The sequence below is a fragment of the Rhinoderma darwinii genome, chromosome 2, assembly GCF_050947455.1.
Source record: "Rhinoderma darwinii isolate aRhiDar2 chromosome 2, aRhiDar2.hap1, whole genome shotgun sequence".
Lineage (NCBI taxonomy): Eukaryota > Metazoa > Chordata > Amphibia > Anura > Rhinodermatidae > Rhinoderma > Rhinoderma darwinii.
Genome location: NC_134688.1, coordinates 456,290,661 through 456,313,781, shown reverse-complemented (window position 1 = coordinate 456,313,781; position 23,121 = coordinate 456,290,661). Strand labels below are relative to the sequence as shown.

The 23,121-nt window shown below is 43.7% G+C and overlaps 1 protein-coding gene and 1 long non-coding RNA gene across 4 annotated transcripts in view; one reads left to right on the top strand and one right to left on the bottom strand.

The window, feature by feature from the left end:
* LOC142743611 (uncharacterized) overlaps window positions 1-23,121 on the top strand; it is a 224,616-nt gene that overhangs the window by 168,818 nt on the left and 32,677 nt on the right. The gene's annotated exons all lie outside the window — the stretch shown is intronic.
* URB1 (URB1 ribosome biogenesis factor) overlaps window positions 14,314-23,121 on the bottom strand; it is a 93,481-nt gene continuing 84,673 nt past the window's right edge. The window contains exons 36-39 of one of the 2 annotated variants that reach the window (XM_075854536.1): window positions 22,853-23,044; window positions 22,098-22,339; window positions 17,553-18,173; window positions 14,314-16,259 (exon numbers count right to left, since the gene is read on the bottom strand). In XM_075854536.1, coding sequence (XP_075710651.1) covers window positions 16,039-16,259; window positions 17,553-18,173; window positions 22,098-22,339; window positions 22,853-23,044 — 1,276 coding nt within the window. In that variant the 3' untranslated portion in view covers window positions 14,314-16,038. Of the gene's footprint in view, window positions 16,260-17,552; window positions 18,174-22,097; window positions 22,340-22,852; window positions 23,045-23,121 lie in introns of those variants that run through there. The other variant, XR_012881595.1, reaches the window with a different exon arrangement.

Below are 23,121 nucleotides of genomic sequence, written 5' to 3'. Positions count from 1 at the left end.
TTTTACTTTAAACACGCCCACTTGTACTTTTGCAAGCCTCATTTGCATAAATACAAAAATGGTCATAACTTGGCCAAAAATGCTCGTTTTTTAAAAATAAAATCGTTACTGTAATCTACATTGCAGCGCCGATCTGCTGCAATAGCAGATAGGGGTTGCAAAATCTGGTGACAGAGCCTCTGCAGATCCCTTCAGTGAGCGCAGCTCTTGGGGAATGTAGTTGCAGGAGATCTTTTTCTCACATTCACTGCATCCAAGGACAAATAATGTGTATAACAGGTTCTATATCTGCACTCCTCGTCCATGGGTGAACTCCGGCAGCTACTTTAGCCGTGTTCCCCTCTGTTCTCATGGACTGAACCGTTACATAGAGTACATTGCAAAGTGCGAGCTACAGTAAACTGTATTTGCTATTCCTAAAAACTGACGGGTTCAGTGACAGCGGGTCCTGCGGTTTCTGACATGCAGGATCGAGCAGTTATTGATCACATCTAAGTTCAGATCTTACATGTGATGGGTAACAGCTCGATCCTGCATGTCAGAAACCGCAGGACCCGCTGTCACTGAACCCGTCAGTCCCGCTGACCCGACGGATTCAGGTCTCAGCGCAAGTTAGAGCTGCTCTAGATACTGGATATAAAGCAGCTGTATCTCAAAAAGTTAAAATTATTTTTAATAAAAAGTATTTGGAAAGTTGCATCAAACACACCGATAGACATTTTTATTATATATATAAACGTTTTCAAAGGTGTACATAGCCTTTAATGTGCTGCCTGGTCACAAGAGCAGTATTCATTAGGAATTCTTTCTGAAGGTGAAACACCCACATGACAGCCCACAGATATTGAAATTGAAAACTAGCAATACAAATTCCTCCTCTTAAGGGGGTTTTACACTGGACGATTATCGGGCAGACAAGCATTCACAGAAGGCGCGTTGCCGATAATTTCCCTGTGTGAATAGGGCAGAGATCCGCAGATGAACGAGCAAACGCTCGATCATCTGATGGTCGTATCATTTTTAAAAAGTTAAATATTATCGTTGTCGGCAGAACATCTCCCTGTGTAAACAGCGCGCTGCCGACATGATAATGATGGATGAGGACGAGAGATCGGAGTAACGACCGCTCGTCACCAAAGCTCCGTGTGACAGGAGCAAACGAGCGCCGATCAATGATGTCCACTAGTTACCAGATTCTTGCACAACACTTCCCATTCATACATTTGTAAATCACATTGAAGACTAGATGTTATCCGCGGAGTGAACGTTCTGGAATGATTTAAAATAGAAGTTGTCTTATAATTGATTCCAGTCAGCCGACATTATGTCACTAATTCAGTCATGTGCTTTATTGTATCTGCAGATTCGATTGTTATTGCGGTGTGGATTGGCCTTGTTGCCTTTTCAGTGTTTCTGTTCCTCATTTTACTGTACATGTCCAGGACAGACTCCCCCAAAGCCAAGTAAGTGGGTTGATTGTACAGACATAAGATGGAAAACAGATGCTTCACGATGATTGATTACATTTATATTTGTTTTATTATCATTTTTTGTTTTATCTGGTTTAAAGAGCATTTTAAATGATGAAATCTCTTTTAACCCCTTCGTGCCCAATCACGTGCATTTACATGATGGAAACTGGTGTCTTAACGCATTTCCACGTAACTGTACGTGAAGGAGATGGAGCTAGCTCAGGAGCTGAGTCCGCACCATCACCATCGGGTGCCAGCTGTATGTTACAGCTGGCACCCTGAGGTATCGCCCAGGACCGGAGCTAGCATCCGATCCAGCCCCTCAGATGCTGCGTTCAATAGAGATCACAGCATGTGAGGAATTTTTAGCCACCGGCACCACAGCAACGTGATCGCTGGGTTGCCGGTGGCTGCAAAGGCAATCGGAGGCCCAATACTTACCTCCCGGTCTACCAGCAACAGAAGCCTCCTATGCCCCGCTTGGCGGCGGGGCCTAAAAGGCTTCCGGTACCATCGGCAAGATGGCGCCGGCTCAGCTTCCGGCTCAGAAGCTGAGCTGGCGTCATTAGCAGTGGGTGTCCGCTGTATGTTACACTGATGTATCGGCAGGAACCAGAGCTAGCTCCGATTCCTGCCATTAACGCCTTCGATGCAGTGATCCATTGTGATTGCTGCATCTTAGCGGTTTGTAGCAAATCGGCAGACTGCCATGCGATTGCAAGGCTGGCGACTGCTACTATGACAACAGAAGGCCTAACAATGGCCTCCTGTCTGCCATTACGGAAGCCGATTAGGCCCTGCCCGGAAGCGGAGCCTGATCGGCTTGCTGTCAGTGAACAACTGACAGTTCCAATACATTGCACTACCTAGGTAGTGCAATGTATTAGAACATCAATCAAACAGTTGGATCTTCAAGTCCCCTAGTGGGACTAAAGAAAAGTGTAAAAATAAAAGTTGTAAAAAATGCAATAAAAGTTTCTAGTAATAAAATAAAACACAAATCGCCCTTTTTTTTCCCTTATCAAGTCATTTATTATTGAAAAAAATAATAAACCATACATATTTGGTATCGCTGCGACCGTAACGACCTCAAATATAAAAATATTATGTTATTTATACCGTTCAATGAACGCCGTAAAAGAAAACAACTAAAAAATACTGACATAATTGCTGTTTTTTTGGTCACGGTCTTCCAAAAATTGAAATAAAAAGTGATCAAAAAGTCGCATGTATCCAAAAATGGTACCTATAAAAACTATAACTCGTCTCACAAAAAACAAGCCCTCATACAGCTCCATCAACGAAAAAATTAAAAACTTATGGCTCTCACAACTTGGTAACAGAAAAAATATATTCTCTTTACAAAAGTAATTTTATTGTGCAAAGAGTTGTAAAACATAAAAAAGTTCTATAAATTAGGTATCACCGGAATCGGACTGACCCGCAGAATAAAGGTAACATGTAATTTATAACGCATGGTGAACACTGTATAAAAAAACTAAAAAAAACTATGCCAGGATTGCTGTTGTTTAATCCCCTTGCCTCCCAAAAAAGGGATAAAAAGTGATCAAAAAGTTGCATGTACCCCAAAATGGTACCAATAATAACTGCAGCTCGTCCCGCAGAAAAAAACAGGCCTCATACCGCTACGTCTATGAAAAAATAAAATGAGTTAAGGCTCCAATAAGTCAGGAAAGAAAAATATCCAGTTGTGAAGCCCAAGAAGAACACTTCTTCTGTTTCAAGAGGCGATTTATCAAGGACCTAAAATTAGGGAACCAGGAAGGGGAGGGCGAAAACATATCTGCTGGAAGCGAGGGTGTCACTTCCCAGCAAAATTCCCCAAACTGCAAAGGTGCGGAGTCTGGACCAAAAGGGGGATAAGGAAGGACATTTATCAGTGCGACACCGGCCTGTGCAGAAAGGATTGTGTCACAGTGTAACACACATCTATGGATTATTTTTTTTACCGTATTATTATACCACCTGACTATGCCCCTTATATACTCTGCCCAGCTCACATATATCCTACATTATAAACGGAAACACCAGTAATACACAAAGAAAACTATTACCAAGCAAATCCACGCTTTAAAAGCCAAATGGCGCTCCCTCCCTTCTGAGCCTTACAGCGTGCCCAAACAGCAGTTTACTTCCACATATATGGCATACCCGGGAGAACCCTTTGGACAATTTTTGGTGTGTGCGTCCCCAGTGGCACAAGCTGGGCACGACATATTTGCCACTGAATTGGCATATCTAGGGAAAAGGTTTAATTTTTACTTTGCACCTTCCGCAGCGCAATCATTTATGGAAAAGACCTGTGGGGTGAAAATGCTCACTACACCCCTTAATAAATGCCTTGTGGGGTGCAGTTTCCAAGATGGGGTCACTTGTCAGTGGTTTATTTTATTATTTCACATCAGAGCCTCTCCAATTGTGAACCAATACTGTTTAAGTCGCCAAATTAGGCCTCAATTTTACATGCTGCTCTTTCACTCCTGAGCCTGGTCGAATGTCTAGACAAAAGATTAGTGCCCCATGTAGGGCGTTTCTAAAACCCGGGAAACACAGCATAATAATTAGAGAGCTGTCTTATTATGGTGGCACAAGCTGGGCACCACATATTGGCATATCTATGGAAAAAAATCCCATTTTCACTCTGCAACATCGATTGCACACTAATTTCTGCCAAACACTTGCGGGTTTAACATGCTCACTACACCCCTAGGTGAAAACCTTGAGGGGTGTTGTTTCCAAAATGGGGTCACTTCTGGGGGGGATCCACTGTTTTGGTCCCACAGGGACTTTGCAAATGCGACATAGAAACCAAATGCCGCAAAATCTGTACTCCAAAAGCAAATGGCGCTCCTTCCCTTCTGAGCCCCGCCGTGTCCCCAAACAGCTGTTTATGACCATATATGGGGGATTACAGTACTCGGGAGAAATTGCTTTACAAGTATTGGGGGTTCTTTCTTTCCTTTATTTGTTGAGAAAATGAAAAATTTTGAGCTAAAACTACGTCTTATTGAAGAAAAAGGATTTTTTTTATTTTCACTGCCCACTTCTAATAAAATCTATGAAACACCTGTAGGGTCAAAATGCTCACTACACCCCTAGATGGATTCTTCAAGGGGTGTAGTTTCCTAAATGGAGTAACTTTTTTGGCGTTTTCACTGTTTTGGTCCCTTAGGGGCTTTTCAAATGCGACATGACCTCCGCAAACAGGGGCGTAGCTAAGGGCTCATGGGCCCCGATGCAAAACTTCTTACTGGGCCCCCCCCACGCAAACTTCTCATGGCCGACGGTCCGCAGCTTTCAGCTGCATCGCTGGGTCTCCTAAGTGACCCAACAATGCAGTACTAGCAGCCGGGGCGTCAATAAGGCTGGGTTCACACACCCTATTTACGGACGTAATTCGGGCGTTTTAGCTTTGAATTACGTCCGAAAATGCGGCTCAAAAGCGTTGGCAAACATCTGCCCATTCATTTGAATGGGTCTTACAATGTTCTGTGCACACGGTCATTTTTTTTTACGCGCCGCTGTCAAAAGGCGGCGCGTAAAAAAGACGCCCGCGTCAAAGAAGTGCCTGTCACTTCTTCAGACGTAAATGGAGCCGTTTTCCATGGACTCCATAGAAAAACAGCTCCAATTACGTCCGTAATGGACGCAGCGAAGGACGCCGGCAACATGCCATGACGGCTGAAATGACGGAGCTGTTTTCTCCTGAAAACAGCACCGTAATTTCAGCCGTAACGGACGCTGCAGTGTGAACATACCCTCAGGGCTTAAAATGTCAGGGGAAATAGCCCCAATACATATGTGTCCGCCCAAAAAAAATGGGTGTATAGGAGACAGCATAGCATATCTATAGCACTACGACCCTATAAACTATGGATAGGATTAGATACAGTGGCTCAGCAGACAGTATCACACATGATAGAATTAGATACAGTGGCTCAGAAGGCAGTATCACACATGATAGGATTAGATACAGTGGCTCAGCAGACAGTATCACACATGATAGGATTAGATACAGTGGCCCAGCAGACAGTATCACACATGATAGGATTAGATACAGTGGCTCAGCAGACAGTATCACACATGATAGGATTAGATACAGCGGCTCAGAAGGCAGTATCACACATGATAGGATTAGATAGTGGCCCAGCAGACAGTACCACACATGATAGGATTAGATACAGGGCCCAGCAGACAGTATCACACATGATTGGATTAGATACACAGCTCAGCAGACAGTATCACACATGATTGGATTAGATACAGGGCCCAGCTCGCTGACATTGCGGCTCCAGCGCTGGACCCAGGACAGGTAAGAATAATAATTTTGCTTCTCTATGTGTTACTGATTATTTTTGTGTGTTTGTGTTTTTTTACAGGTTCGGTTGTTGGACTTCGGATTCGAGGACTTCAATGACGGCGTTTTTTTTATTCTCAATAAAATGGTTAATGAGGGTTGTGTTTTTTTATTTCAATAAAATATTTTTTCTATGTGCTTCTATGTATCTTTTTAAACTTTATTATCACCGCCTTAGTAATGGCCGCTGGCTGATTGACAACCTCCATTACTAAGGCGAGGCTTAATGTTAGCCGGTGCAGAGGCTACCACTAACCTCCATTATTACCCCGGTACCCACCGCCACCAGGGGTGCTGGGAAGAGCCGGGTATGAACCAGTACCCGACCATATGTAGTGACGGGCAGGCAGCGGGGCGGCCGCAGGCTGGTAGCATTAGGCTGGGGAAGGCCAAAAACAGTGGCCCTTGCCACCCTTGTAATGCTGCCTGCTGCTGCAGTGTTGTATCTGGCTGGTTATGAAAATTGGGGGGGACCCCACATCGTTCTTTCCAATTATTTTTTTAAATGACGTGGGGTTCCCCCCATTTTTCATAACCAGCCAGATACAATAAAGCAGCAGCAGCCTAGCATCACCAGGGTAGGAAGGGTCACTGTTTTTGGCCTTTCCCCTCCTGATAATACCAGCCTGCGGCCACCCCAGTGGCCGACCATCACTACAGATGGTCAGGTACTGGATGGTACCCGGCTCTTCCCAGCACCCCTGGTGGTGGTGGGTACCGGGGTAATAAAGGGGGTTAGTGTTCGCCTCTGCATCGGCTAACACTAAGCCCCGCCTTAGCAATGGATGCTGTCAATCAGCCGGCGGCCATTACTAAGGCGGTAGTAATATAGTTTAAAAAAAAAACCTCAAAGACATAGAAAAAAATATTTTATTGAAATAAAAAAAAACCCCACACAACCCTCATTAACCATTTTATTGATTATAAAAAAAAAGCTGTCATCGAAGTAGTCCTGGAATCCGCCGTAGTCCAACGACCGAACCTGTAAGAAAACACACAAAAAATTATTAGTAACACGTGTGTTAGGCTTAGATACAGGGCCCATGTGTGATACTGTCTGTGGGACCCTGTATCTAAGCCTACCACAACGTAGGCTTAGATACAGGGTCCAGCAAACAGTAATCTTATACAGTATAAGATTACTGTGTGCTGGGGCCCTGTATCTAAGCCTACAGTGTGGTAGGCTTAGATACAGGGTCCCACAGACAGGATCACGCATGGGCCATGTATCTAAGCCTACCATGTGATTGGCTTAGATACAGGGCCCAGCAGACAGGATCACGCATGGGCCATGTATCTAAGCCTACCATGTGATTGGCTTAGATACAGGGCCCAGCAGACAGGATCACGCATGGGCCATGTATCTAAGCCTACCATGTGATTGGCTTAGATACAGGGCCCAGCAGACAGGATCACGCATGGGCCATGTATCTAAGCCTACCATGTGATTGGCTTAGATACAGGGCCCAGCAGACAGGATCACACATGGGCCATGTATCCAAGCCATGTGATTGGCTTAGATACAGGGCCCAGCAGACAGGATCACGCATGGGCCATGTATCTAAGCCTACCATGTGATTGGCTTAGATACAGGGCCCAGCAGACAGGATCACACAATCTGTGATCCTGTCTCATGGGCCCCCTAAGCCTGATACATCGTAGGCTTAGGGGTTGTACAGTCCCTAAACATTGATGGCCTATCCACAGGATAGGCCATAAATAGCTGATGTGTCTCCCGGGACCCGCAAATCAGCTATTTTGAAGGGGCCGCAGCACTCGTACGAGAGCGGCTTCCCCTTCATTTCACTACTCGCTCACACTGTGAATCGCCGACACGGATTCACAGTGTGACCGGAATGAAGTGACAGGAATGAAGGGGAGCAGCTCTCGTACGAGTGCTGCAGCCCCTTCAAAACAGCTGATTGGCGGGTCCCGGGAGTCGGACGCCGCCAGTCAGGGCTAATCTTACCTTCCTCTTCGGCCGCGGCGGGAGTTCTGTCGTCTCGATGCTGTGCGCGGCGCATAGCGTGGTGACGTCATGCGCTGCGCACAGCGCTTGACGTCAGGACCTCCGCTGCGATCCGGAACCAGGAAGGTAAGTAAAGTATGTTACTATAGTAACAGGGGCCCGCGGCCCGAGTTACTATAGTAACTTGTTATTGATATGGTGCGGGGGGCCGTGGGCCCCCCTGGCTTCGGGGCCCGGTCGCAATTGCGACCGCTGCGACCCCTATAGCTAAGCCAGTGTCCGCAAACCATTCCTGCTAAATTTGAGCTCCAAAAGCCAAATGGCGCTCTTTCCCTTCTAAGCCCTGCCGTGTCCAAACAGCCATTTATAACCACATGTGGGGTATTGTTTTACTCGGTAGAAATTGCTTTACAAATGTTGTGGTGCTTTTTCCCCTTTAGTCCTTGTGGAAATCAGAAAAAATTAGCTAAACCTACATGGTCTTTGAAAGAATGTAGATTTTCATTTTCACGGCCTATTTCCAATAATTTCTGCAAAAAACCTGAGGGGTCAAAATGCTCACTATACCCCTAGATAATTTCCTCAAGGGGTGTAGTTTCCAAAATAAGGTCAACTTTGGGGGATTTCCACTGTTTTGGCGCCGCAAGAGCCCTTCAAACCTGACATGGAATATTTTCTAATAAAAAGGACGCCCCAAGATCCTCCTTTGCTTCTGAGGCCGGTGCTTCAGTCCATTATCACACTAGGGCCACATGTGGGATATTTCTAAAATTTGCAGAATCTGGAGAATAAATATAGAGTTGCGTTTCTCTGGTAAAACTTTCTGTGTTACAAAAAAATAGATGTAAAATGAATTTCTGCAAAAAATTTCACCTCTACTTTGCTTTAATTCCTGTGAAACGTCTAAAGGGTTAATAAACGTTCTAAATGCTGTTTTGAATACTTTGAGGGGTGAAGTTTCTAAAATGGGGTGACTTATTGGTGGTTACTAATAAGGCCCTAAAAGCCGCTTCACAACTGAACTGGCCCCTGTAAAAATAGCCTTTTGACATTTTCTTGAAAATGTGAGAAATTGCTGCTAAAGTTCTAAGCCTCGTAACGTCCTAGAAAAATAAAAGGATGTTCAATAAACTATGCCAATCTAAAGTAGACATGTGGGGGATGTTAATTAGCAACAATTTTCTGTGGTATTACTATCTGTCTTACATGCAGCTACATTTAAATTTAGAAAAATGCAAATTTTTGCAATTTTTCACAAAATGTTGGTGTTTTTCACTAATAAATATTAAATTTATTGACCAAATTTTACCACTATCATAAAGTACAATAAGTCACGAGAAAACAGTTTCAGAATCGCTTTGACAGGTAAAAGCATTCCCAAGTTATTACCACATAAAGTGACATGTCAGATTTTAAAAAATGGGTCTGGTCCTGAAGGCCAAAATGAGCTTGGTCCTCAAGGGGTTAAAGGAGAGGTCTCATCTAGAAAACATCGGTCCATGTGACTTATCAGGGCATATGGACGCTGTAGAGGGAGGTCCCCTGCTAACAAGCAGTAGCTTTCCCTATGATAGACCTGGTCTTTCTAGGTTAGAATTGCTATTTTTTGTTCATTTCATTTGCAGCCACTAAGAAAAATATTTCACTTCCCGGATAACTCTTTTAACCTCTACTATTTGTGGCAAACTATGTTAAAGGGCAACTAAACTCCTGCCGCTTCGTTTTAGCGATCGGTGGAGGTCTCAGTGCTCGGACCCTCACCGATCAAAACTTCTGACATGTCAGAAGTTTTCTGAAAGTTTAGTTACCCTTTAATATCTCACAGCACCCATATCGATGTTGGAGCACTCAAAGGGGCAGAACACTGGTGATGGGTTCCCTTTAAGATAGACTATGGTATAGACCATTCTATACATTTCTTATTGACCGAGTTACTTGGTTGGCACCCAATCCTCAACTAGTAGCTTTACAAATGGCTCGAATGCCAATTATTCTCCAGTAGCTTTCCAGATCAATATTATTCCACTCAACAGATTGAGATAAGATAAAAGGCAATATGACATTAGACCCATTTGTCAGGCTGCTCATGATGTTCACATTTCAATCAGGATCTTTATTTAGCGCTCATTATGGTGCATTATAGATCGTGCCTCGCATTATTTTACAACAGACATCAGCGGCACAGTCGTCGAGTCGACCAGCGAATCATAATGTGAACTGTAATAATAGCGGTTACTGGAGCGGAGATTAGTCTGCTCCACCTTCACATCACTAATATCTGGCCTTTTATCCGTAGATTGTAGCATTTAAAAAAAAAACAAAGTACAATGTTGTAGTACAGTCATGTTATTCTGTTCACACCTGGATATATCACCTGTCTCGCCAGTCGCAGCAGAAAATGCCCCCATTTTTTGTCGCAAATGAGTCTGTTTTGCTGGAACGGATGATGGTGGAAGCCTCCCGGGGCAGCCTTCAAAGGTTATCAGACTTTTTGGAAAAAGTCTATGTAGGATGAATATAGCCAAAAATAAAAAAAATCGTCATCTTTACATTTCACATCTACCACGCTGATGGTTCCACGGTGCCCTACGATCTTTGTTTTCTTGATGACGTTTCACACTTGACATGTGACCATGGCAACCAATTAAGCACTGCATGGGTGACGTCAGTATGGACGGCACATTCCTGCTGCGGATACGGGTGGTCTGCCGCAGGCACATATCAATTATGACAAGTCCTTGGAGCGCCAAGTAAATGAAAAGCGCAGGAGCAAAAGGAATTGAAAGGCGATTATGAGCGCATTTTGTTTATTTCTAGCCATTCTCCAGGTTAGGGAGCTTTTACTACGCAGATTCCTGGGTGTCTTGGGACATGCTGGTGGAATAGATGCGTAGGTTTTGGAAATGATTGCCTCAAGGGAAGTAAAACTGGCCATACACAAAAGATAGAAGTTGTCTGAACCCACTGATATTGGCGGGATTGACAAACAACCTAATGTGTATAAGTGGCTTTCAGACTGTCCACTAAAGGCTGACGTTGGGGAAAACCAGGATCCTTTGTTTCCACTAAAGATAATCTGTCAAACGGGTCTGATAATGTTTTTTTCCCCTTCACCCCATAGAAATAAACTTGCAAAACCTGTTTCTTAGAAGTATCCCCGATGATAAGCCTATCTAAGGGAACCTCCAACAGACGGCTGTAATCTGTGGAGAAACCGAGCAGCGCCACCACAGGGGAGAATGAAGTACCTTTTAAAGGGGTTGCCCAGCCACAGACAACTGATGACCTATCCACAGGATAGGTCATCAGTATATGATCGGTGGGGGTCCGACACCCAGACCCCACACTGATTAGCTGCACCAGCTGCCTCCGGGAACCGGAAGTCCATGCCAGAAGCAGATGGCTTTGGTCACAGAATAGTGGCCAAGCTGCACGGCCGATATGCAGTGGTCAGAGCCATCTGCTTCCAGCTCCAACTACTGCATACCCTTCATCCGACACCCAGAGCCGCTGAACAGAGCAGGGTCTGGGTGTCGGACCCCCACCAATCTTATACTGATGACCTATCCTGTGGATAGGTCATCACAGTTGGCCATGCCTGGAAAACCCCTTTAAAGAGGCTGTCACCAGATTTTGCAACCCCTATCTGCTATTGCAGCAGATCGGCGCTGCAATGTAGATTACAGTAACGTTTTTATTTTTAAAAATTAGCATTTTTGGCCAAGTTATGACCATTTTTGTATTTATGCAAATGAGGCTTGCAAAAGTCCAACTGGGCGTGTTTAAATGTAAAAGTACAACTGGGCGTGTATTATGTGCGTACATCGGGGCGTTTTTACTACTTTTACTAGCTGGGCGTTCTGACGAGAAGTATCATCCACTTCTCTTCACAACACCCAGCTTCTGGCAGCGCAGACACAGAGCGTGTCCTCTAGAAATCACGCTGTGACGTCACTCACTTTCTGCCCTAGGTCCTGCATCGTGTCGGCCACATCGGCACCAAAGGCTACAGTTGATTCTGCAGCAGCATCAGCGTTTGCAGGTAAGTAGCTACATCGACTTACCTGCAAACGCCGATGCTGCTGCAGAATAAACTGTAGCCTCTGGTGCCGATGTGTCCTCGCTTGTCCGACACGATGCAGGACCTGGGGCAGGAAGTGACGTCACAGCGTGATCTCTCGAGAACACGCTGTGTCTGCACTGCCAGAAGCTGGGTGTTAACGAACAGAAGTGGATGATACTTCTCGTCAGAACGCCCAGCTAGTAAAAACGCCCCGATGTACGCACATAATACACGCCCACTTGGACTTTTACTTTTAAACACGCCCACTTGGACTTTTGCAAGCCTCATTTGCATAAATACAAAAATGGCCATAACTTGGCCAAAAATGCTTGTTTTTTTAAAATAAAAACGTTACTGTTATCTACATTGCAGCGCCGATCTGCTGCAATAGGAGATAGGGGTTGCAAAATCTGGTGATAGAGCCTCTTTAAGGTTGTTTCACAGGCTTCTAATATTGATGGCCTATCAAGCGTAGGCCATCAATATTTGTTCAGTGGGGGGGGGGGGGGGGGGGGTTTCCATTTCCAGCACTCATGACCATCAAGGTGTAGAAAGTGACACCACGTCCCCTTTAGTGTTTACCCAGACACAGAGCTGTACATACGGTTATGGCTGTGCCTGGTACTGCACCTCCGTCCCATTAACTTCAGCACTGTCGCAACCACAGCCCCCTCATTCAGTTGATCGCAGGGGTGCGGGGAGTCAGACTAGCACAGATCCATTACTAATGGCCTCTGGTCCTGTCCTCTGCAGGGCCAAGTCTGAAGGGCTTTTTATTTGCCAGAAACTTTGCCTTAATATTATTACGCAACCCTAGTGGTGATTTCACCTTCTTAGACTTTAGTAATGTAATTAACCTGTGCAGAGGTTGTGTTTGGTATTGCAGCCCCTTTCCCCATGTTTTTCTAATCCTGCACAACCCCTTGACTCATACTATATGTTAGGAGAGTCCACTGCATACAACTGGCAAACCATAAAATACCCGGCGGTGTTGCAACACAGAAAATATTTTACATATTATTTCAGTCAAAATACAAAAGTAATTTTATTTTTATTTACTAAAGTAGTTGCAAACATGTAAAAAAAAAAAAAATATATGAATCCATTAATTCAGCAATTCTGTCAGTCCAACATCAGTTTGTCACATAGAACAGTTTCCTGATCTGGAATATCTCTGGACTAGAAGAAAAGCACTGATTAGGAGATTACCCTTTTGGTTATGCATTTCGGGCTACTCAATTTTCAATGCATTATATGTAGTGGCGAACCTGCCATAGAGGCAGACTACACAACTGCCATGGTGGCACACCTCGCATCTAGATCATCATAGCATTTGCCTCGAGCCAGCACTAGGGGGTGCTTACTGCATACAGAATTTTGCAGATCCCATTGAATTCAATAGTAGCTGTATAAATCCATCTGCAGTCAGCTCCCCCTAGTGGTGGCTGACATACAAATAATCAAATTATGTAACTAATCATTAAAAAAATAATAATCTTGAAATATTCAGGTTTCACACTAACCATATGACATATGCTGGTCTCAGGGGAAGGGGCTGTAGTCCATCTCTTCCTGGAGACTGTATTACACTATTGACACTTTTCTGACTACTAACGTCCATTCATTGCAGCTGCCATAAAGTGCACACATCCTGCTGTGCTATCTACACAGGCAATACAGGAAGGAAGTGTGTGTCCCTCCAATATGACAGCCCCTAGGAACGTTTATAAAAATGATAACTAAATTTTTATATTTAAAAAATATCAAACACATTTTTCTTATACAGATTCAATGCGTACCTATTGATAAAAAAAAATTCCCAAAAAATCAATAGTATGCAAAAGATAATAAACTTTGTAATATATTTTGTTACAGAAAAATATCCTGTCTCCACTTACTGGCTATTATACTGTGTGAAACTGCTCAGAATCTCTGCACTCACTAAAAAAAGGACTAGAATAAGGCATGAAAAGTCATCAGAGCTACTCGCTGAGGGATCAATCAGATTACACCGGAAATAGAGACGGCATGATTGAGGTTAGGAGGAGGAGGAGAAGGGGAGGCTACCTGGGCACGCAAGCACGCACGCAGAGAATGCTGAACAAATCATCTTTGAGTACTTATAAGGCTGGGTTCACACGAGCATGTTACGTCCGTAATGAACGGAACGTATTTCGGCCGCAAGTCCCGGACCGACCACACTGCAGGGAGCCGGGCTCCTAGCATCATAGTTATGTACGATGCTAGGAGTCCCTGCCTCGCTGCAGGACAGCTGTCCCGTACTGTAATCATGTTTTCAGTACGGGACAGTAGTTCCACTAAGAGGCAGGGACTCCTAGCGTCGTACATAACTATGATGCTAGGAGCCCGGCTCCCTGCACTGTGTTCGGTCCGGGACTTGCGGCCGAAATATGTTCCGTCCATTACAGACGTAACATGCTCGTGTGAACCCAGCCGAAGGCCTCATTCAGAACGCAGATTTAAGCCTCATGCACACGGCCGTGCCCGTAATCACGGTATGTGATTACGGGCACGGCCGGCCGCGGACAGCCAACCGCATTTTCGGCTCGTGCTCCCATACAAAGTATGAGAGTACGGACTGTAAAAAGCAAAAGAGAGGACGTGTCCCATCTTTTGCGGAGGCTTTCTAGGGCCCGGACACCTGCCCGCAAATATACAAGAAAGTGTCCTTGGTCAATAGAAGTGAATTGGTCCATAATTGCAGATAACAATTATGGACAAACTCTACAGTCGTGTGCATGGGGCCTTAATTAGTATTTTGCATCAGTATTTTGAAGCCAAAATTGGCAGTGTATGCAAAGAGTAAAGACATTGTTATAATGTCCTAAAATCTAAGGTTTGGGGTAGGGAAACTGAAGCTATAATGCCAGTTCTCAAGTCTTATGGAGGAGCAGATGATTGATGACAGTATTGAGGCTCGGAGAACACAAGGGCATTAAACAGGCGCAGAATTGTGGTCTGGTGACAGGGTGCAGTGCTCCTGAGCGCGGGAGATCATCATAGCCGGTAGTGCCCGTCCCTTCTGGGGCTGAGCTCAGGAAAAACAGATAAATAGAGATGGAGCCTGTAGAGGGGAAAAATGCTAAAAAAAAAGAAATCCATCATACAGGTGACATGGTGGTCAGAACACCAAGGCACACACACCCGACGGCTTATTTTGAGAATTCACCTGGAATGATAGGTACGCTTTAAAACGTGTTATTGAAACGAAATACATGAGACATTGCCTTTAATTATGACTGTGTGAAAAAAGGAAAGGGATTTAGAGTTCTTTGTGTGAAAAAGGCAGAGATATATTATGTTAGACACTAAAGTATATTTAAAAAAAAATAAAACCTTACTTTTGGCAAATCTCTCATTTGGGCCATTGTGAGTTTTGCTCTGGGGCTCTGTGATATCGGTGTACGTCCCTGGTTAAATGTATTTCTGGAGCAGAACCAGCTGTTTGATCAATTGGCAACAGTCAAGTAAGCTGTAGCTCCATCTGATAAAATTGTGCCCGGAAAAGTCTCTTCTTACATCAATTGCTCTATTGAGGAAATCAGTGGCCCAAAAACCTATCCCGCTGCCACTGCAGGAGTCCCAGTCAGACAGTAGTATCTACAAGACTTGTAGGCAAGTAAACAGTTAAAAAAATACCTGAAAATGGCACCGATAAAACCATGATCCACTGGTTCTGGCTACGGTAGAGCTGGTTTCTGAAGCGTTTATGTAACGGACATATAAACCTTATACACGGAATAAATTAATTCCAGGTTCAGATCATTACTGGGATGATTTACATCATTTCATGAAATGATCATTTTTCTATATAAACGATACAGAGGAAGTGTCAATCATAAGTTCTTACAATAGTTACATGCAGGAGGACATCCGTGTTTGATGGTTCAGTTCCCTTTAGGGGCAGTGGTGATTTTAATAGATTAATTCATGTGGGGATTTGTAAAAAGTTAAAAGGCACTTTACATCATGTCAAATTGAAACGGATGAAATATCTGAGGCTTTACCCAGATCATACGGACACTGTGCAGAATATCTGCAACATACTCTCCGGCTCGAAGAGCAACACACATCCGGCACCGAGTAACTTCATAGTTCATGAATCCAGCAGAAATCCAGTCTACCACGAGATACTTTAACTGCTGGGCAACAAAGTAGAGAGTTTTCTACACAAAGACACAATGGCTGCCTGCTTCTCGGTCCCCTTTATTCTTAAGGGCGTCTTTTCTTTTGAACACGATACTTCCAGGTCCGCTGCTTCACATACAAGATTCACATGACTCCTAAACATAACAGGTGAGTCGGCGCCAAGCCAGATATCCCCAATGTAAAGAGACGCCATGAAACTGCCGGCAGCTGTAACAGGAGAACACAAATGTTTCATTATTGGATGTTTTGTTTTCCCCTAGTTCTGATACTCAAGGTAACATATGCAGTAGTGTGCATGCCCATTCCTCCTAAAAGGTATAGTAAACAGCAATTTCCCCGCAACTTTTATATAGTTCTTATAAAGTGCCAATTTCCTGGCTCCTTGCGTTATGCCGGGTGCCACTTCCCGGGTGCTAAGGCCCCATGCACACGACTGTGTTCGGTCCGTGATATTTGGACCACACGTCGGCCGCATTTCCCAGACTGAACACAGTTGAGGGAGCCGGGCTCCGAGCATCATAGTTATGTATGACGCCAGGTGTCCCTGCCTCTCCGTGGAACTACTGTCCCGTACTGAAAACATTTTTTCAGTACGGGAGAGTAGTCCCGCGGGGAGGCAGGGACACTTAGCGTCATACATAACTATGATGCTCGGAGCCCGGCTCCCTCAACTGTGTTCAGTCTGGGAAATGCGGCCGACGTGTGGTCCAAATATCACGGACCGAACACAGTCGTGTGCATGGGGCCTTAGTGCTATATATGCTGCCTACTCCCTTGGAATACACAATACAATTAAGATATCTGATAAAAGACTCATTGTGCACATTTTCTACAGCATTTTGATACATACAGGTAAACAGAGATACATCCAATACAAACGACCTTATTACTACTGGTACATACCGGCCCATATAAACGAAGACTGGCGTATCTTTTTGAACTCTAAGGCTACACACACACGACCATTTGTATTTTGCGGCCGTTCTGTATGTCCGTGGTTTTCACGTTGCCATAGACGAATGGGCGAGAACGGGCCTCAAATACTAACAGGTATAGGACCTGATCTGAGATTTGCAGTCCGGTCCAGCGGCCCCACATGGATCCGTGAAAAACATGGTAGTGTGCATGGGGCCAAAGAAATGAATGGGTCAGTGTTCTATCCGTTTAAACAACCGGATAGCAAACTGAAGAAAACAACGGTCGTGTGCATGTAGCCTTGAGTTGAGAAAATAAAGTCTGTTAAGATCTTGGCTTGATTTTACTTTAATAAGCGTGGCCTAAACTAATTCTTCTCACTTTTCAAATTTGGCGAGTGACGAGAAAAGTCACTGTTCATGTGTTGTCTATTCGTTGTTGGGGACATGTCTATACCCATTAGTAAGCCACACTAATGTTTATGGTATAGATATTTGTGGATAAGCTTCGGTACCATGAATATAAAAAAAGCCTTATGTGAACGGCATCCACTGATACCAGCTGCCGACTATATGAAGTACCCACCTTTCTGCAGGTCATTGGCATTATCACCAGGCTGAAGACAGAGGCCCTTCACAGCATTTAGGTAAATGTTCTTCTTTAGATTCTGATGCTCGATCAGGTTCATCATAACTTGGTTAGACAAATCCCAAAATTCTGGGTTGGAGTCACAACTATCCCAGACTCTGTAGAACAGTTTATACAAGGTGCTCCTCAACACACCGTCTTTCAGAAGTTCTTGCACTACACGGGTATGGGGTAAGATGCAGGATTTTAGCCAGTGCAGAGAAGTACATAGGTCATGAACGCTTGCTGCGTGCTCACCCTCCACCACCATTACCCACTTTGATACTAGGCAGGCGGTGGCACACACCAGATCATCAATGGTGGTGTCCTCATCGTTGGCTGCACTGTCCTCGGTGGCGATCCCCCCCTTGACCTGATTTGTACTTTTTTCCTTTTCTTTTACAGAGGTCGCAGATGAAGAGTTCAAGAACGTGGGTTCCCAGTGTATCAGTATGGATTTCATGAGGTTTCTGGATTCTTCAACATTTAAGACCACTGGCACATCTGTCTCCAATTCCGCGCCAAGTTTCTTCTTTAAATGCCGAGGACCCGGCTGTCGAAACTTCTCTCTTATAGAGCCTGCAAAACGGAAGCAGAATTGAATCGCTGGAAGAATGCTAGTTGTTTAATCACATTGTTAGGTTTTTCTTAATGCGTCAGTCAAGATGTTTCCTAGTCAACGATAAGAACATCAGTCAGAAACCTAAAGGTTTATATAGAAGGGTATTCTCGTGTACACCGCAAAGGAAGCTCCACTTAGATAGCTGCCAACAGACTAATATCCAGGAGGGGGTAGAGCAGAACATGGCTGCTATTTTCCAGACACAGCACAACACCTGTTGACAGGTGGTGTCTGGTATTGCAGTTCAGCTCCATTTCAGTAAATGGGGTTGAGCTTCAATACCACATACAACCTGTGTATAGGTTGTGGTGCTGTTCCTGGAAGATAACAGCCATACTTATCTACTCCTGTACAAAGTTTTTTGACAGCTTGGCGAAATGTCACATACAAGTGGGAAGTATGGAGCGGGCTCACGGGATGAGCGCGCTCTACACTGAGCGGGTGTCGGCTGTATGTTACAGCCGACATGTCACCGCAACGGGTGGAATCGGAGAGAACACGGATTCTGCCTTTTTAACCACTTAGATGCCGCAGTCAAAAGCAGCCACTGCATCCAAGTCATTAGGAGGGAGGTGGCCCCTTCCGACCTCCATGCGATGGCATTGTGCTAATGGTCGTCATGGCAGCCTGGGGGCCTAATGAAGGCCCGTTGTCTTTGGGCTCCTATTAAGCCCCGCCAGAGGCAGGGCTTAATGGGAGCCGATGAAAACACAGTATACTGAAATACATTAGTAATGCAGTATATTGTGTAACACCGTTAAATAAAGTTTTGTTTTTAGTCTATAAAAAAAAAACATTCAAAAGTAAAAAAAACAAAACACAAAAGCTTTTCCCATTTTCCCATACAATGGTATCGCCGTGCCAGTAAAAAGTCCAAACTATTCGAATATAATGTTATTTAACCTGCATGCTGTAAAAGCTATTAATTTAAAAACGCCAGAATCGCTGTTTTTTGGTCACCTTCGCTCACCCAAAAAATGGAATAAAATATATTCAAAGTCACATGTACCCCAAAATGCTACCAATTAAAACTACAGCTCATCCTGCAGAAAATAAGACCTCGCACCGTTTAATCAACAGAAAAATCAAAAAGTTCGTGCTCTAAGAATATGGAAAAACCTCCCCAAACATTTTTTAATAGGTTTTTCTTTATGAAAGTGGTAAAACAGGAAAAAAAACGAAATAAATTTGGTATCACCGTCATCTTTTTGACTGCTGTGAAAACGAAACTGAAAAAGCAATGACAAAATCGCTGTTTTTTGCCCATTTTACCCCACAAAGAATTTATTTTCAGTTATAAAGTACATTAAATAGTGCCATAAAAACGACAACTATTCATGCAAAAAACAAGCTCTGGTACGGCTATGTCGACAGAAGAATAAAAGTTATGGCTTTTGGAAGACGGAGAGAAAAAAACTAAAATGAAAAAACTAAAATTGGCTGCGTCTCCAAAGGGTTAAAGTTTAAAATTTGTCTGGAGAAATGTCCGTGATTTTTTGGTATTATGCACAAAATCAGAACAGGAAGTCTGTGAGATGCAGCTTCAGCTAATCACTACAGAGCAGGAAGTGATGTCAGAGAGGGGGACCTCATTATGGTAACTTCTGCTGGACAACGGAGTAACATGCAGCCGACCTATTTTCCTTAAGGGAATAAAAAAAAATCATCTTGGAGTTTAACGTTTTAAGAGAATCCGAAATTCAATGAAGTGTAAAAATTTATCTCAGACAAGGACAAGACGACAAACTTCTGATTGAGCCACTGAAAATAGAACCGGTCTATATTTAGCGATTAATTCGCCCACTCTCTGTAGTACACATAATAATCTTTTATTTCCACTTCCTAATTGTTTCTCATCCCACATAACACTTTGCAGATGGTAAACCTTGCAGTCTCGGTCGTAGAGCGCTCTGCCGCAGAAATCGTTGTACTCACGTCTAATTACATTTTTCATAAAGGAAATTCAATACTCTGACTACCGCAGTTCTGATTTAATTAAACTACATCTATGGATTATACACACAATGGAGAAAAAAACAGCATTCAGGGGAATAGTCATAGGCTATATATATATACACACACACACACACACACACACACACACACATAATGAACCTGTGATATCACAAATGATGTGATTTATAATGGAGGCGAATGTACTCAAGCGCGTAATACAAGAGAATTACTTTAAAGGAACAGTGTCACCGCAAATTTTTTTTTTATATCAGTTTGATTTTAGTGTTTTATTAAAAACGTTTGGATTAATTTGTGTGTTTGTGTGTTACTTTTTTCTATTTTTACACTTTTTCTTCCCTATGGGGGCTGGCATTTTTTTTTCCATTTCTGTATGTGTCGATTAACGACACATACAGACATGGAATACGGCAGCTCCAGTCCCATAGGGACTGCGAACGGGGCCCGTTCCATCCACTATGGTGTACGCCGTCTGTGTGGGAACGGCGCATGCGCCGCTCCCACACAGTCCAATTTGAAATGCGCGCCGTCCGGCGCCATTTTCCTGTGGACCGGAAGTCGCGGCCGGACAGTAAGATTACTACTTCCGGTCGTGGCTTCCGGACTTGTGCACATGGAGCAGCGGCAGCAGACGGACCGGAGGGAGCGGCGGCGACTGGAGCAGGTAAGAGATTTCTATGTATGTTCGTGTTTGTGTGTGTTTACTACTGTATGTTAACCTTCTACACTGTGTGTTAGCTCAAAAAATGGCGACACACAGTGTAGGAGGTTACACCGTTCAATCCCCTCGTTTCTCCCGGCACTAGCCAGGATAAAGGAGGGGGGATTCTGAGAGCTCACTAGAGCGAGGGCTTTTGTCCCAATTTTGCAGCATAAAGCAATGTGGTTGCTTTACCACATGCAATGCTGCAATTTTGGGAATTGCTCCATCTAGTGACCAGCAATGGGAAATATTATAAATTAGAATCCAATTTATAATATTTCCTGACTCGTGAAAAAAAATAAAAAAAATTAGAACAATGTTTAATCACCTACACACTAATTGTTTAATTTAAAAAAACAAAACGTTTTGCTAACAACACATTCCCTTTAAATTTTAGTCCTAGGGTCTCCCCATTTTCTCCCATTACATTCATATATTTTTTAGTTATATCCGTTTCTGGGAAAGCTGGGTGACCACCAATAAGTCCGCCATAACAACCCTCACAGGGGTTATATATACCCCAGCTGTCCAAGAGTCCGGCATAAAAGTAGTGACTTTGACAGCATAATAGGCGGATTTGCCATTTAAAAAGGGATATTTGAAAAGTTTAATTTTCAGTACCAATCTTTCATGGTTTTTACTACCTCTGATTGCTGTTATTCAATAGGGACTTTCATAGTTTACTTCCAGTGAATAAAAATGAGTTCAGGTCATGTGATGGACACACAGGCGCTCTGCTCGTTACAGTACAGTTATTAGAGCGGTGTCTTGTAACGAGCTGGGCGCCTGTGTGTCTATCACAAGACCAGGACCAGTAAATCACGAAGGCTCCCATAAAGTGACAGCAAACAGAGATCTTAAAAACCATAAAGGAATTGATATAAAACGTATATTGCTGATATAAAACTGTATAACTTTATTTGCTGAAACTGTAACACCCCTTAAGACGATAGAGGGAGAGAGTCATACGACTTCCCTGAGGACTTAAGGGTATATTCACACGCAGCAGATAAATTGCAGCAATTCATGCGACTAAAAAAATCCATTCCATACAACTAAAGTGGGGTGATTTCTGCAGCATTTGGATTTCTGAAAGCCCCATTCAGAATTTCTGCAACAAATATCTGCTGCGTGTGAACTTACCCTTAATCGCCCTTTATATTTTTTCACCCACAAATATACAGAAATCCAGGTTTCCACTTACTTTTCAGTTCCTTGATCCGGTATTCCTTGGCCAGACTGCTCAGTTTCTCCTGCAGATCTAGGTCCTTATCAATAACGCTCCACTTCTGCAGCAGTAACAACGCATTATTGCTGGAGAAAACCTTCCGGTTAATTACAAACCGTCCCATTTCTTCAAAGGCTTCCAGGACTCTTCTGCGGTATCTTAGAACGGAGCTCAACGTACCAAAATACTGGTTAATACGGATGCCGTCTAAATTTGTCCTGTCATGGGGATAAAATAACCAGAAAATATAAATCAGAATAACGTGCAGAGGCTAAAACAACAGCACTGGTGATAAAAACCTCCCTAAATCTTTCCCGGTCGGCGACCTACCGGCCTGTTGGTGAATATGCAGCACGGTTTCTGTGGGTGATGTACAGAACAGACAGTTTGTGAATGTAAAGGGGGGATCTGAATTAATGGCGCTCGTAAAGCTTTGGGTTTCCATTGGACCAGCTCTATCCCCATACATAGGACAGGCAGGTCCCTGCTTGGGATCCCCTTTGTTAGCCACGTAACCACCGAAAAAAATAAAAGTAGCTCCTGCTCCGGTAGACTTGTTTCAACCATGTATCGCAGGCTTCGGCTGCTGCTCTCATTTCCCCATGCTGTACACTGCAGGTCTGCTTGTTTGAGTAAATGCTGCACGTATACTGAAGGAGCTTTTAGATCGTTTTAAAGTAACATTTTAATTCCAGACATGAAATCTTGATTCAAAAGGAGCAGCGACTTACCTAATGTGTCGGAGAAGGATCATCAAAATTGAAAGGAACTCGTTCACCAAGTGTAGGGGCAGGAACTTTTCTTGTTCTCCGTCTTTATCTTGTTCTCCTTTAGACTTCGGCTTCCCTTTTTTCCCGAGATTTGTAAACCACAAGTTGTTAAGTAATGTTATTACAGCGCCCAGAGTTTTATTTTGCACATACCTGCCAAAACAAAAGTATCACAACGTGAAGGTAACTTGTAGTTTAATTTCCTATAGGAAAAAATACCCAATAGTCTG